Here is a 16,069-nt window from a genome sequence, read left to right as displayed (position 1 = left end):
CTGCAAAACATTATGAACCACATCCTGTCAGGTCATTGTTTTAAACTTTACTGTTTGCTTTAGCCTCACTGCACATATCAACTCTGTTTCCTGTCATAATTTCATGCAAAAAAAAAAAAAAAAAAAAATCTGTAAAGCCATACATGCCCAGCACCAAACCACAGACACATGAAGTTAGCAACAAGCTAGTGAACATAATGGAGCATTCAGCAACTAAAGAGACAGACACTCCCTCAGGAGTCAGTAGGGACCAAAAACTGAGCTAAAAGATAGTGAATATTTGATTTAATTTCATCAAGTGGACAGACACATGACTTGTAATGATGCTAATGATGTTACATGTTTCGTGGATGTGTAGCTAAATGTTGCTAATCACTGTCATGCTTGCAGATTTTCAGTTGCCCCACAGTGACCACACAAAAAAAATCTTTTAACAGGTAGTGCTTTAAGTCACAACACTTTCATGTGGCCACATTTCGGACCCTTCTTTTGCTTTCATTCTGACGCGACTGAGTGCATGCTTTTATTGTGGAGGGGCGGCGGCTCGGCCCCCGGGGCTCGCTGGCTGTGCTGTGCGGGCTCTTGACGCAGCTGCGGCCGCTGAGTGTGAAGCGCTGACAGGACGCTGCCGGAGAGCAGCCGTCGGCGCACACAGCTCAGTGAAGTGTGTCTGCAGCAGCAGCGAGCACAACACTGGATAACCAGCACACTGAGGTAAGCATGTCCCTGCTCTGGATCACTGCTGCATGTCTTCTGCTGGGCCTCTTTAATGCTTTCTGGACATCTTTTTGAATTATTATTCCATTCCCACCTTTTATCTTTTTTACCTGAACAGCTGACTTTATGTTACTATCTTATGATCTACTTAATCTATACCTGATTTATCACTCAGTCACTGCAGACTTGATCAGACTTAAGTGCTCTCATGAGTCAGTCCGTTGTGATTGTGCATCTCAGCAGAGAGGCGCTCTGGCTGTGGGACACTCACTGCAGTCAGGATAGATCCATACAGTGGAAATGCGACCCGCCATGGGTGCCGCACTCTGAAGCTGAAACCCCAGGAGATAGCCCAAATACTCCAGGCTGGAAATTAAACGCTTCCTCTCCACTTTCCACCATGCTGGATAGTGCTTGGTGTCATTTTTAAACAGACTAATTAATGCTTTCTGATGTGGCTGTGTCTTTAAGGTCCCAGGTAGCAGCGAGGCTTACGGTTGTCATTGTGAGTCATAGGGAGCAGACTACAGGCTACTCCACATGCATACAATAAGGATGAGACATCAGGACCGTGCACTTAATGGAATGCATATTATGCGGCACGGAGGCGTTAGGAATAGTTTATTGGATAGTATTTCACTGTCATTTTTATCACAGTGCTGTCAGGTAGCCTCTGCCATTTTTGATTAGATGCTGCTGAAGTTGAAAAAGGCTTTGGGGAAATGAATGGAGGAGAAGAAGCTGCAGGTGCATTAGCAGCTGTTTTACACGGTTCAAGGAGATTCTCAGTGCAGCACTCAAGGAGTAATAAAACAGTGTTATCGAGGAACACCTCAGTTCAGTTTTTCTCTTCCACTTCTCATTCCAGTGACATCTCTGTGGGCATGACTGAGCAGCCGTGTTGTGTAAGTGCACAGTGGAATGGCGTGAGTTATTGACACAGAGGACCTGAATGTTAAACTTCATGTTCTAGTCTGAGGAACAGGTCTGCCCGAGGCCTCATAATGAACAGCATGTGACATGAACAACTGCCTCACAGTGCAAGTGTGGACTTACAGTGTGCAGACAGTCAGATATACCCACATCTTGATTCACACTGTCACATAGGCTTTTGACAGTGTCTAAAGTGTAAATTGCTTCCGCTGGTAAAAATTGCTCTTACTTGCATGCACTTAAAACACTGGTGATAAAAATCCTTCCAGTTGCAGGGGTTTTTATATAACGCCTCCCTTCTGTATATTTGATATGTGATAAGCGTCAATGAGCTGTGCCGTTTCCCTCTGAAACGCAGGCCATGTATTCGTCCCTCCCTGTGTTTTCATTCATGATTTTGCTCTGCTAATCATTTCTTTCTCACTCCAACAGATCTGAGTAACATGAGCACAAGCTCGATAAAATATTAACCCCGACACAAATAATTAATCAAACCGCTTCGAGCACAGAGGCGAAGCAGTCAGACTGATTTTGTCAAAAACACCTGTATCAGTGTTTTGTCATGTGAACGCCACATTTCAGAATATCACACTCTGTCTTCTGCTTGTCTTATCACATGGTCGCACTGGACACTTTGAGCAAAGATACTGTATCTACACAGTGTTTACTCAGAAAGAACAGGACCTCCATTCGCTTCCCACGTGTTAAAGGACTTTGTGTGAGTGTGACCAAGCCTCAATGAGTAATTACTATTATTATATATGTATATATTCTTATTTCAGTGTTTTGTCACTGAGGGAAACGATATACTGGATCTCCCTGACAGAACAGGTTTACTCTCAGTCGTACTTCAGCAGTGTCTGAAGCAGATTCCTGGTTGACAACAGGTCAGCAGAAGAGTTGCAGATGTTTACACAGAGACGGTGGTGTGTTTGCACGTGTAAATGGAACAGATGCATCAGTCATATGTCGGATAGCCTGCAGCTCAGCCGAGAGCCATTTGTTCAGTCAGTCAGAGAGCAGCCAAGCCACTCTGACCTTTTGCACATTTTGTGCAATTAAAGCAAGTCAAATGTGAAGTAAGTGAAGGGGCATTCTTTTGTTGTGAGGATTCAGGTCCAGTTTCTAATAGTATCTTTTACAGGAGCTAATGCGTGATTGTTTTGGATTAAGCAGCCTCAGTGCAAACTATAGGAGAAGCGAAAGATTTGACTCTAATTTGGGGTTTTTAACGAGGATTTTCATTCTGAACTATTGGCGTGTTTTAATATGTCTCAACAGGATTTCAGGGTGCAAAGTGCTGCTGCACAAAAGAATATTCAAACAGAATGTGAAGCTTGGCGCTCGCTTTCATAAGCCAGAAACATCCAGTTCTTGCCTTTTTAAAGGCACAATAAATCAAGGTCAGAGCGTTGCACCTCACTGTTTTCAGCTTGACAAACAGGAGTGATGACCTGTGGAGTGAGGATGGACCTGTTGGTATGAACCCAGCGCCGTTGTTAATATTTTATGAAGCTTGTTCAGAGTCACATTACCCAGATCTCCTAGATTTGAGAGGAGCAACCCTCGGAAACATGAATCTCAAAACTGAATTTCAAGGATTTGCCGAAGCCAGCTGGCCTGCAGGCCACCCGCTCGCGTTTTTCCAAGATGATCTCCATTTGGTTTGGAAATGTGACACAGAATATTGGAAAATGTGAACTAGTTACAGTATGCTCATTCAAGTTCATTTTTTGTTGTCATCAGAATTGACTTGCTTTGCCAAATAAGTGTGTGTTTGACCCGTTACTGTGACTCTAATGAGGACATATTGCCTTTGTCGTCCAGGCCTACTGTACCTGTTTACAGGATGATTATTAATCGCTGTTCTGATTGTAGCGCACAGTTCAAGTGGACAAAAACAAAAGAATTTAATGATATTCTTCTTTGTTAAGCTTTATTTCTTAAAATCACCTTTATTCATGAGTCAGAGCTCTGCTCAGTGAAGCTGGATATTAGCAGGACATAGAAAAAAATCTTTGCCGTGACGCCATTTGCAGAAAACGGCCTCGTCTTTCCTGTGAATAACGGATGGCTCTGGATCAGGCCGGATGTTTGAGCGACACACCAGGTTTCTGTTTTCACTCCATTAATGTTACAACAGGTCGCTTAGCAACCCTCTCCCCTCCCCTGTCTGCTGTCTCCATCTGCTGCCATTGGCTGAAGTGGGCGGTGAAGTGAAGTGTTATGGCTTTGGCTTTTCATGTTTCACGGCACAAAGAAGCCCCCCCGATCATGGACGCATGTAAACAAGGCAGTGAAAAGACAATTTATGCGCTAGTGATGGATTTAAGCGCCACTCCTCTCCACCACCATCACACCTCCACCCTCCTCCCCTGTGTTACATGCCAGCAACTGATGAAAAACAACAGCATCACGGCAGTTGTTGGCAGATATCTTAATAAGAAGCAGCATGTGTTCTTACTCATCATCACACAAACCAAACCAGGATTATTAAGTGACACTGAAGCGTAGCATGTTTAGAAATCACTCGCTATGAAATATGATGAACAGTAATGAAAGTCTGATGTCTGAGCTGCCACCTGTGAAGCCGGGCTGTTATTGATGGAGCTGCCTGTTGTGTTTGTGTCTGCGTGTGACGGGACAGGGTCAGACTGGGCTGGCATTACCGAAATAGATGGATGATGGGGACCCACTGGATTCCTGCTGCACGCTCATTTCACACGAGGATACCTTCATAGCACTTAAAATTGCTGGATTATCACATCGCTGTTTATATTCACGTTTAGCCGCCATATCCTATGACTCAATTATCAAGTAGTCCTGTCACACAGGCGCTCGGAGAGTTATATTAGGGAACACGCTCAGAGCTTCCAATCCACGGCGGAGTCAAAACATCCAGCGGAGAGATGAGGAAACACTTTCAGCACTCTCTCAGACAATGATTTGAATTGTCATCGCAGCTCACCTAATGTGCAGCACGCCTTGTTGTCTAAGCCAGGAGGAATCTGTTGTGCACAGCTGAGCTCATTATTTCACGATGACATTAAATGAACATCGTGGGTGCCTCTTATTCATATTCCCAAATTAAATTAAATATATTATCTCAAGGAATGTATCTTTATATTCTGGTTGTGTATCCCAGTTCTGAGTATCTCCTTATTTGCTCATGAGCTTTTCTTATTTTGAATTTTCCACCACAGAAGTAAACTCTCTAAGAGCCCTGTGAAGAGACACCACAGGGCTACTAGAATATTCAGTTCAGTGTTTATCCTCACTCCGGGCCCTGTGTGATCCAAGCTTTTTCTCACTCTTGGAGTGCAGCCTGGAGCCCTTGCTGTGAAGAAGTATCACCCTGGGTAAAGTGTCAACTCACTGACATTCTTATTACAGTGGCTCTAAAAGCCTAGCAGGCACGTTATAAGCAGGCTGGCTCTCTAACACAGCATCTGTAACAGGCCCTTTGGTCCATGTGGCCAGGACCTACACACTTGCCAACCAATTGTTCCCTGTCTCGGGGATCTGGCCATGGTCACGTCCAATAACTGTCAGGGCTTCTCATGGACACGCTGGCAGGCTGCGAGCCTCTCCAAGCGCTGAGGGATGTACTGTATCTGTCACTGGCTGGGGTGATGGGGGCTTTGGGGGGGTTTTTGCCCTCAAAAAAAGGACATTTTGTTCCTAAAAATGCCCTCAAATGCGATAGTGAAGCCATAGGATCACTGTAGACTTGTTTAGTCTCTATGTTGCTGTGATATTTCATTAGGTGATCCGCAAAGAATTCAAAGGCGTAGAAGCAGTGTCCATGCAGACTCAGCTTAAGCTCTGTCCATTATCAACATGAATGCCTAATCCTGCTCTGAGGCCTATAATGACCGCAGTGTGTAAGTTACATACATTTCCTTTTATGCTGCAGTTGTTTGAAATGAACTTCAAATAGCTTGGTTGAGGAATGTGTAGAATCCCAGGCTGCTGTCCAGCGTGGAAGCTGTTTATGGAAGAGAGATGGGAGGGTGGAGGGGTAGGTGGGGGTCTCTTGTCAATTAGGGGGATAAGCTGCTGCTCCGGAGCGGCCCTTTCGAGCCATGTTTGGAGCTATTTGGTGGGATCCACGCACAGCGCTGGAGAGCTTGTCTCCTCTCTGCCATTTGTTGACAAAGCAGAAGTCAAACAGCGTTATGTAACGGCCCTTTCTCTCTGTCCATAGTACAGCTGAGCATGCGATGAGAGCTCTTTTGTGTGAACATAGCTCACTTTTAAGGCGGCCTCTGACCGTGGCACAGAGACCCCCTGCGTGACGTACATCATGGTTCAATTTGGTACCACCCTGCCTTTGTTTAGTTTTCAGTGCAGCCTGTTTGAGATAGAGTGATTGGTGCTGCCGATGGAGAGCGCTCTGGTCTGCTGGATGTGACTTTGAAATATTGAATCATAAAGCAATTCAGGGAAAAATCAGTTTTCATAAAACATATACAGTGTCTACTAGGGTTAGACCAGTCTGTAGGATACCGTCCAGTTTGTTTTTTCCTCACTTCCTCACAATATTTTATTCATCATTACAATAATTTAAGAGTTTGATGATGTGCCTTGTAAATATATTCTTCAAATGAAGTCTTTCTACCTCTGCCTGCTGTTCAGAGGCTGTGGTCGGTCACACAGCTTTAATCTGAGCTTCATTTAAGAGAACAATCTCATTTCTTGGAATGAAATTTCATAAACTGACAGATAAGGCACAAATGTCAGCTTTGGTATAAAACACTGTTATCAGCCTTCAGAACAACATATCCTTTAGTGAAACTCATGTTTCACTGAAATACTATTTCTTAAAACTGATAAATAGTTGGGAAATGCACTCATTAGTTAGATGAGAGGATTGATGTCACTCTAATGGCTGAACGCTAAGTGAGAAGCTGGAGTCAGCAGCCAGTTAACTTAGCTTAACATGAACTGGAACTAGAGCAAACAGCTGGCCTGGCTCTTTTTACAGTCTAGAAATACACCGACCAACACCTCTAAAGCTCGCTCACTCTCACATGATGTTATTTTGTTTGTTTAATTCATGAACTGAAGTTGTTGTGCTGCTTCCAGTCTTTATGCTAAGCTAAACTAATCAACCCCCGGCTCCATCTCTATAATTAGTAATAGGACACGAGGGTAATATTGATCCTCTTCAAAGCAAATAAACATATTTTCAGAGATGCTGAACTATTTCTGTAATCGAGCTGATGAAATAAATGTGAAATAATTGGGTTCCACTTTGTCAAATGTAAAGATTTTTGTTTTTTTCCACCTTCTGTGCTGTCATAAATTGAATATCTTTGGGTTTGTACAAAAAAAGGCAATATGTAGTAGCTGATCTTAAAAATAATAATCAGTAGCAGCCCTAATATATTTGAAACTGCAGTATGTACACTCATCTACATGTTCCTGCTGTCTTACACTTCTTATCACTTTTTAGAGGTTTTAGTATCATAGATCTAATCACACATTAACGTGCAGTCAGTCGTGGTCATTGCTGTAGTTCATCACGTTGACTGAGGTATGCAGACTTTATGGACACTTGAGTCATCCAGTAGCGAATTCCAGCCGTCCTCTGCTGGTCTGTCTGTCTCTCATCTACTGGCCCTGCAGGAGCATTTCGAGGGGGCAGGAGGACTTTATGTGGTCTGCACAGTTGTTGAGTGGGTGCCACATTCCCAGGTGGCATGTGATGACAGGTCCATCTGGGCACACCTGTTGTCAAAAACAAACAGACCCCCTACACAGCTAGGGTCAAGGTCAAAGCTGGGACCGTCCCGCCGAGACGAGACCTTCAAAGCTCAGCCAGAAGTCTCAGGAGGCTCCAGAGGGACCTGGTGTACGTGGACTAAGGACTCTCCGTGCACATTATCAGGCAGGTAATGTGCCTCTCTGGGTCCGCTGTGATCCTTCGGGATGATCGCAGCCTTTTGGGAGTTTCTTGATTTGGAAAGGTATTTCAGAACGTTCAGTTGGAGATTTCTGAACTTGTGTGTTTGAGAGAGTCACGTACTCGTGGAACTGAGTGCAGCAGACGGGATGAATCATCTTGGCTTCGCTGTATATTCCTGCTTTTAGGTAATTACACAGGTTCGAGCTCAGACGGTCTTCCATCGGCTGTGATTCTGGAGAATTTTCACTGATTTTAGTGCATGAATGACGCATTCACTGTTGGAAATGGTTCGTACAGTGTTTCTCTGGTCTGTGAATTTGGAGTCTCGAGGCGATCAGAGGACGTCTGAGCTCAGTACAGCTCTACTTCACGGCACCTTTTGTGCTCTCTCTCATTTTTAAGGAGACCGCTATAACATTGTTTGATTTTAGCGTCAGTTCAACTGAAGGCCTTGGTGGAAAATCTGAGCATAAAGCTAAAAAAAACCCCACTTTGAACTGTTGAGCTTCTTTAACTCACTCTCGGCTGAACTTTGAGCTCTGCTTTGACTTTACATCCATTCGTTTTTGCCAATGCCAATTGACCTCTTTTGTGAAGTGGAGACATCCAAAGGCTTTCTAGATTATAAGGAGTAATGGTGCATTCTGGTAAATTGCAGTTTTACAGGAGTTTGGCTGATAAAGTCTCCTCTTATTTTCCTGTTTGTCTTGGCCTCAGTCACTGCTGGCCATCCCAGAGCTCCTGCACTGATCTCCTCTTTTTCACAGGATGGATGGCGTTCTTTGGCCGGCTCTGCTCTGAGGCATCTCTTCCTAAAAAGGCCAGGGGTGATCTCTGCTCTTGTGTGTTTATACAGTGAACTGAACGCTGCAAGATGTCATCTTCCCATTATCTATCATATGTGAGAGGTTCAAAAGCTCCCACGTCTCTCTTTATACTTCCTATTAACCATTTTGGAGTTCGTCTGAGGATACAGAGGAAGTACAGTTGAGATCAGTATAAGCACTCCTCAAAGGAATGTCTGTTAATGGTTTTGGAAATGAGATCATGGACGTGTTGCCTCTCTGGGAGGCAGGGGATCAGGAAGCAAGTTGATTTTATTAAAGAAAGAATGGAAATAAATACAGAGAGTCTCTGATGCTCCGGGACAGCTCAGCTCCAAGACTGGAAGAGGTTTTAAAAGGCTTTTGCTTCGTGTCCCTGTGGGACTTATTTGGAATCGTTCCCATTTTCCCTCATCCATTTAGGCCTATTTGCAGAGGTTTCCAGCTGGAACATGAGTCCCCAGCCTGTTCTGCAGGTTGGCTTATTTACCAGCATGGGTAAACATGGTGCACACACAGTCCCACACAAACCCGGGTGGAGCAAGCACAGGTAGAACTTTAAAAGCAGCTTTAAAATTTACAGGATTCAATAAATTCTGGATGGATTTTTGCTGTTTGGGCTTTTTCCATCACCATTATCTTTAGCCTACAAACAAAAACACCATGTGTCTGTGTGTGTGTCTGTGTGTGTCTGTGTGTGTGTGTGTGTGTGTGTGTGTGTGTGTGTGTGCGCACATGTATACTTGATTGACTGTTTGAGTGCCTTTGTGTGTGTGTTTGTGTCTTCACTCAATCGGCCCTTTTCTTGGCCTTTTAAATGGGGACGTCTCCTAATTCAGCTGGCTGGCTGAGTACAGAGGGGCCCAGTGGAGCAATGGGAAGTGTTTCACAGCTTCTTTTCTGGTGGCCTTGGTGTTGCTTCTGCATGCTCCACTGATGCAGCTCAGATTAACATATGTTTGTTCTGTCTCACACCCTCCCTTCCCTTTCCTTAAAGGGGAGCACAGATAAAATTTTGAATTCATATCGCTGGTCCAAGACAGGCCAACTTCCTCCCTAAACCAAAAGAAATAAAGGCATGCACAATGAGGCTTGTGATGTTGTCACAGACGCTCTCAACTGCACCTGTAGAATTTCTCTTAACAGTACATGAACAGAAAATCCTCCGCCCTTCATTTCACATGCAGCATGACTTTTGACTTTTGTGATCATAGATATCATGGTTGAATAGCCATGATATTGGGCTGCAAGAACACAGTCAACAGATCGCTCCGGCATCTGGGCTGTGCTGCTGTTTGCTCCTCTCATCAGGGTAGAAAACATCATTTTATATATCAGATTTTGCCCTACAAAACACTCTAGGTTATTACTTTCTAAAAATGTAGAGTCTGTGTCATTGATTGCTAATAAAATATGGAGTCTTGTGTGTTGTAGACAAGATTTTAACAGTTGACTGGAGGTTCACCGCCTTCCTGTCTGGCTTCTTTGTATCTCATTTCAATGTGTAACCCAACCACAGGAGTACTAGTGCAATTTCATTAGCTGTACACGGTCCCCAATTACAGCTATTGGTTGCGGAGTTTCCGCTATTTCTCGTAGAAGCTACAGCCAAGCTGACCTCTTCAAGAAATGTTCTCTATGTGTATTATTATTTCAGTAATACACAGGCTTCCATAATAAAGCATCCTGCAAGCTGACACTGCAGCAAAGTTCTGGCCTGGTTAGCGAACTCGCCCTGATCCCCAGCTCATGTTAGAGTCCATCTGATGTGAAGTTTCTTGAGTCTGATGCGATTAATTTGCAGAGCTCTTACATATCAGCAAATACAGCGTGCTGACCTCGTTATGCTACATGTTTTATCTGACTGAACACACAATAGTTCAGAATCATGTGTGTCATTCTGGCTTTAATCTAACTTTCTTAACTGCATTATATCAACATCAGCAGTGGCTGAATTGTCTGTGACACGTGATTATCTTTGCTGCATTCTTTGCTATCTGCAGACTGATGTTTAATGATATGCCACACTGATTTATGTGCAGTATTATTCTCAGATATTAGCTCCTTTCCTTAACGACACATGAATATTCACGTCCCTGTGTGTCTCCATTCAGGCCTGTCCAGAAGAGGGCAGCGTAAGACCGAGCACAACTCCCAGTAAGTCATCTCAGTCTGTGGCCAACAAATAATGCAGTGGGCCTGATTCATGAAAGTACCGCTGAGCAGTTCTAATGCTTGAGGTGGAGTAATTGGATGCACAAAGACACATGAGAACTTTCATTTAGAGCTTTTATTGATACTAATTAATTTTATGTCTACATTTTTTCCTATACAGAGGCTGGGTTTGTTTCAACTTTGTGATTAACTGATGAGATCCTTCACCTTGTCTTTGTGTGTGTGTGTGTGTGTGTGTGTGTGTGTGTGTGTGTGTGTGTGTGTGTGTGTGTGTGTGTGTGTGTGTGTGTGTGTGTGTGTGTGTGTGTGTGTGTGTTTGAAGTCCCATCAGGTCCTCGAAAGGTCTGCTCAGTCAGGATCACACCTCTGACAGCCATGAAAGGCTCTCCTGACCTGATTCCTGCTGCAGGTGACGTATCCCTCCGCCTCATCAATCTTTCAGGCCCTACAACTGTGCACACTCACAAAGAAATAGGAAACTTTTAAAACTCACTCGTTAACAATGTGGCATCTCTTCAGTAACCCGTGCTGAGACGGGACGAGCTCGAGCTGCTCCTCTTCCAGCTCTGACAGTGTGATCATGGCAATTAGTTTTACAGGACTGTAGGCTGTTAATTTAATGGCCTGGTTTTGTTGTTACAGTTCTATTTTGGTCATTTGGGGCACGAGGTAGCGGTAACTTGGATTCCCAGTGGCTCTGAGGCGGGAGTGCACTCTGAGAATACTCAGTATAAGACGGCCATGCTTTGAACGATGAGGAGCTGTAGAACTCATATTCTGAATGTTTTCAGACTTGGACCCCAGCAGAGTGTGCAAAGGGAAAGGAGTCGTGACTCTGAGAGCCACCCTCGTCCACATAGATGATGAGGGCTGCATCAGCGAGGAGCCAAATGTCATCACAGCGCCAAGTAAGTCTGAGGGAATGCCACAGCTGTTTCATAACAACTCTCCACATGATGAAAAAATATTTGCAGGACAGTAATAGTTGCATGGCCACGTGAAAAAAAGGGCAGGCCAGTGAAGAATGTGGACAGAGAATGTGAGAATTTAAAAAGCGTTTCATCATTTTGTTGAGTTGTAAAAATTCCTCGCACGCCGCTCACAGTTCTGCGTCGATGTCAGGATTATGTAACTGGTCATGTTTTTGTGCACACTCAGAGTCGCAATAAAGGCCGATTGCTCATATTTTCATGCGAGAGTCAAAGAGCCTTTTTGTTGCGGACTGCCCACGTTGCACTTTGGAGCAGGGCGCCTTGACTGTGGGCTTGTTTGTTACGTAGAGCACATCGGACCTGGAGGCTGGCCAAGGCTTTTGGGGAGATGCTTTAATTGTTGTAGAGCCTGAATATAAAGGCCATCGGAACAAACGGCCTTTGCAGCTCACTCAATAGGCGCTTTGTCCTGATGACAAAGTTCAGAGATTGTGGGAGAATCTCTTTTTTTTTTTTTCTTCTTTCCTCTCCTGACCATATTAACATCTCTGTACATGAAATCCACCAAGGAAAGCATTCACACCCTGCTGAAAGAAATGGAGATTTATTTGACCAACAATTAGCTGTTGAGTGTTTCTGGTTTGCTGTTAGAATTTCACTGAAATACTGTACTTTATAGAATCCTTTTGTTCTCGCTGCGCTGGCTGCCAAACTGAGAGAGTTCTGGACTGTTTTTAGGTGGCTGGACAAGCCAGATTAATGGAGACAGCACTAAAGCGGGATTGGCTGAGGGAGGCAGCAACATCACAGCTGATTTACCTCCTGTAAACAACACTCATTGCCAGGTACGTTTACTTCCACGCCATCTAACACAGGCTCTTTGTTTGGCTCTTTGTGGTTTCACAGTAATGAGAACTTTGTGATCTCTTTATTTGGAGGTCTTTATTTCACTGAAAATCTGTTTCAACTTTCATGAATTTAACGTTGTATGTTCTGCTACTTTCAGGCATATTCACCAGAAAGCTTAAACAAAAGTCAGGCTCCATCCTCCACTGACGTTCAGAACTGTGTCACATCAGCATCCAGCTCTGTTTATCCCTGCACGAGCACAGTTAACCCCACCATAGTGCTGCTGCAGCACAACAGAGGTGAGCACGCCAGTGTGAGAAATGGCCACGACGGCTATCAAAAAGAGCTTCTTTCGAGTTTCGCAAACATGCTTTCACATGTCTTAGCTAATCCTCAGCTGTGTCTTGTCTGTGGTCCATTAGCCTTGTCTTGCTGTGTGTTACACATTTCCAGTGCGTTCTCACTTTTGCCTCATTGCTTAGTCATTTCTCACTGTCCTTGTCTGTCTTTCTCTCACAACAGAGCAACAAAAGCATCTTTCTCATTTTGAAGGTACGCACTGGGGACTAACAGATATTTGTCATTTATTTTTCATGTGTTAGACTTAGCCAGCAGCCGTGCCAGTCTTATTACAGAGCAATGTTTTTTGTTCCTTGACTGAGCCATCTGTCACCCTCCTCCTGCCATGACACAGGCAGATAAATGTGTTCGCCACAAGCCTCGTGAAGAGAATGAGTCATGTTTTATGCGTCAGTGTGTTCAAAATATTGGGAATGTGAATTTGTTGAACCAGACTGTAGAGAAACATCACCAATATGTTTTTTCCTGCATATTTTCCTGCCATTCGCTTACATGGCGACAGTCAGACATGAAAGTTAACATGACTGCTGGATTGAGATTTCACATTTTCCTTTTTCTTCCACTTCCTTGACACCTGGCACTTTTCAGTCTTGGGGAGCAAGTGCCACATGCTGCATAGGTGTGACAAAGTTTATGCTGAAGTCATCGAATGCCTTTACTACTAATTATAACAGAATATAGTCACAGTATTCAAAGCATGCTGTGACATTTTGGGCAGAATATACAGAATGTTGTGCATTGCTGCAGCATACAAAAATGTTTGCAGTGAGACGGGTTTTTTCTGTTAATTTCCTGCTGTTCACTGTACAGCCCACAGTATCTGCATATCTTGTCTTGTCATGCGGTTCAGTGCAATGCTTCAGCCTGGCCTTCACTCCAGATACCTGACTTAAACTGTTTATCTGTGTTATCTGTAACATTTCACCAGAAATGTGCTGTGAACTTTGAGTTTTGTCTGGCTCACAGTTTGTTTTTTGGGGTGATTTTTTCTGTGACAGACCCAACCCCAGAAAGGGACAAAAGCCCTGATCCTGGGAGAGATTCAGTCAGTCCAGTCCCTGATATGGACTGGAAGAGGCTGCGGCTGTCACTGCACTCCCCTGTCCTCAGTCCTATCAACAAGCCCATTGTGCCTGTACGGGTGAGCAACGAAACCTCCTGTTCTTCCTCCTCCTGTTTTGTTCATATGATACGTGGGGCCTTGTAAAGGCGTGCTTTACTATGTTTTTATCGTAACATCGGATGTTGTTGTGCCAGGTTACACATCTTAATGGAATGCGGCAATTGTTAATGTTAATTATGTGGTTGAGTTTACAAGTCAAATGTCCTGCCAGAACAGTACGCTTGAATGTCACCAGACCTGCTTGAAAAGACATAAATAGCTGTCATCCTCATTTGTTTGCTATCAATTAAAAATCTGCACATCGTAATTTCAGAACACTGAAAAGTCCAAAGACTGGTACAAGACGATGTTCAAACAGATACACAGAATACCCGGTAAGAGAACGTCATCGTTTCCATGACTTGTACGTGTGATCAGTTTTGATCATGTTTCTGTGTTGGCTTCCACGGCCTGTGTGTGTTTCTGTGTAATGTCACGCTGTCTGCTCTGTCTCTCCATCACTGTGCTCAGAGCCTATTGAGGAAAACCCTTACCGCCCCACCTACATTTTCCCTGAGAACTATGACATTCAGGTGAAATCAAAAGGTATCCGATGGCAGTGACTCCACTCTCATTGGCTTTACTAATCTGCAGCCATCCTGGGCCCTTTCAAATACTTTAGCTGTGTTTCATCTGTCATACCTGGCACTGTGACGAGTACAAAACCACATATGTTAAAGATGTCCAAAGTATTTGAAAGGCTTCTTCCTTCCGACGTCTTTTCCATACCAGAGCGCCTGTTTCCATGAGTCTTAAATACGCTGCAGGTTTCGTGCAGTTATCCTAATCTAACTCAGTTTTGCTTCCTGGGGACATTTTTCAGATCAGTCACATGTCAGAGTAGGAAAAGCACAGGCGTTAATGATAAAATCAATCATGATTGAATCCCGTTTAGCTGCTTCAGTTTCAGAGTCCTGTATTGCGCATGCTGGCTTACTGTCACAGCGTCACGACTCAGTGGGACGCTTAAATGGAACAGAGCCATCGTTAATGTTATTAGTGACATCTGTGCTTTTCCTCCTATGACAAAATGTCTGCTGTGAAAAAGGCCTTTAGTCTGAGTGAAGCCTGACCCACACTATGCACAAAAAGTCAGGATTACTCGCCTCAGCTTCATCAATTTGGACCATTCTTTTCAAATCTGTCCAGTGAAAGCCCCCCAACTTGATGGTTATAGCTCTGCACAAAGTACCTTGATATTGACACGTTGACAAGGATGATGCACGGAGCCTCGTAGTGTCACTCTACTTTCAACAAAATGTAGCGATTACTCATGGCCTTTCTCTTTTTGCTGTTAACCATCTGATATTAAAATTGATTTCTCCAACATTTCATTCTTTGGAAATGCTTTTTCTAACAGAAACGTCGTCATACAGCAGAGCATGCTCAGTCTTTTGATGTAGTGTACTAATATAGCCACTAGATGCTGCTGCAGCCCTGTGCTTTGGATTTGGACTGTCTTGCCCTGAGTTCAGTCTCTCAGGCAGTACATGGTCTACTGCTCTTAACAAGCTTCAGCAATCAGTACTGTGTAGTTATGATTACATTTAGGTTTTGTGGTTTTAGTGGTTGGTCGAAGCAAAGGAGGTAAGATATATGTGCAGCCTAAGAGAAAGACTTGCCTGGACTCCTCCTTAGTTGTACTACATACCGTGTGATCAATATGATTCTGTAAATGTTATCTCAAAGCAAATATGGAATTTGTACAGAGATCTTTCTAAACGTGTTGGTTATGGCCTGTTCGCTTTACAATGCATTACTTATTCAGGGCCTTGACGCTCGTCGATGCTTGGATCCCTTTTTAGTTCAGTAATGCTTCCTGTAAAGTGCTTTGATTTGACACACTTTGATTTTGTTTGGTGAGCCTTTAATGCTCGGTCTAATGGAAGGTGTGAGACAGGTAGGAAAAGACTGGAAAAGAGTGTTTCCAAGGCCTTTTGAATTATTTAGTTGTGTGCTACATTCCTTACTATGCATTCACAAAGTATCACTTTCCAAGCGACAGAGCATAGATAAAGACTGTCGTGAATGATGTTTGATTGTTGCACCCCTCTTTCAGATGATGGTCCCAGCCCCTTCGGTTACTTGAAAGATGGTGAGTTTTGGAATTGGTCTTTTGGTCTTTAAAATGAACTGTTTATCATCCATTATTACTATTTATTGAGACTCATTCAGGATAGCACTCAGCAGGCCACGGGCATGATTT

The 16,069-nt window shown here is 43.8% G+C and overlaps 1 protein-coding gene across 4 annotated transcripts in view; it reads left to right on the top strand.

Annotated features, from left to right (window-relative positions):
• Positions 1–636: 636 nt before the first annotated feature.
• LOC139341718 (sorbin and SH3 domain-containing protein 1) overlaps positions 637–16,069 on the top strand; it is a 40,780-nt gene continuing 25,347 nt past the window's right edge. For all 4 annotated transcript variants that reach the window (XM_070978364.1, XM_070978365.1, XM_070978363.1 and 1 more), the window contains exons 1-11: positions 637–714; positions 10,500–10,542; positions 10,883–10,969; positions 11,352–11,468; positions 12,231–12,337; positions 12,499–12,640; positions 12,864–12,893; positions 13,700–13,842; positions 14,138–14,198; positions 14,335–14,409; positions 15,923–15,958. In XM_070978364.1, the coding sequence (XP_070834465.1) occupies positions 10,936–10,969; positions 11,352–11,468; positions 12,231–12,337; positions 12,499–12,640; positions 12,864–12,893; positions 13,700–13,842; positions 14,138–14,198; positions 14,335–14,409; positions 15,923–15,958 (745 nt within the window). In that variant the 5' untranslated portion in view covers positions 637–714; positions 10,500–10,542; positions 10,883–10,935. The remainder of the gene's footprint in view (positions 715–10,499; positions 10,543–10,882; positions 10,970–11,351; positions 11,469–12,230; positions 12,338–12,498; positions 12,641–12,863; positions 12,894–13,699; positions 13,843–14,137; positions 14,199–14,334; positions 14,410–15,922; positions 15,959–16,069) is intronic.

Source organism: Chaetodon trifascialis, chromosome 13 (genome assembly GCF_039877785.1).
Source record: "Chaetodon trifascialis isolate fChaTrf1 chromosome 13, fChaTrf1.hap1, whole genome shotgun sequence".
NCBI classification, from domain to species: Eukaryota; Metazoa; Chordata; class Actinopteri; order Chaetodontiformes; family Chaetodontidae; genus Chaetodon; species Chaetodon trifascialis.
Note: the sequence above shows the minus strand (reverse complement) of the source record. Positions and strands in the feature narration are given on the sequence as shown.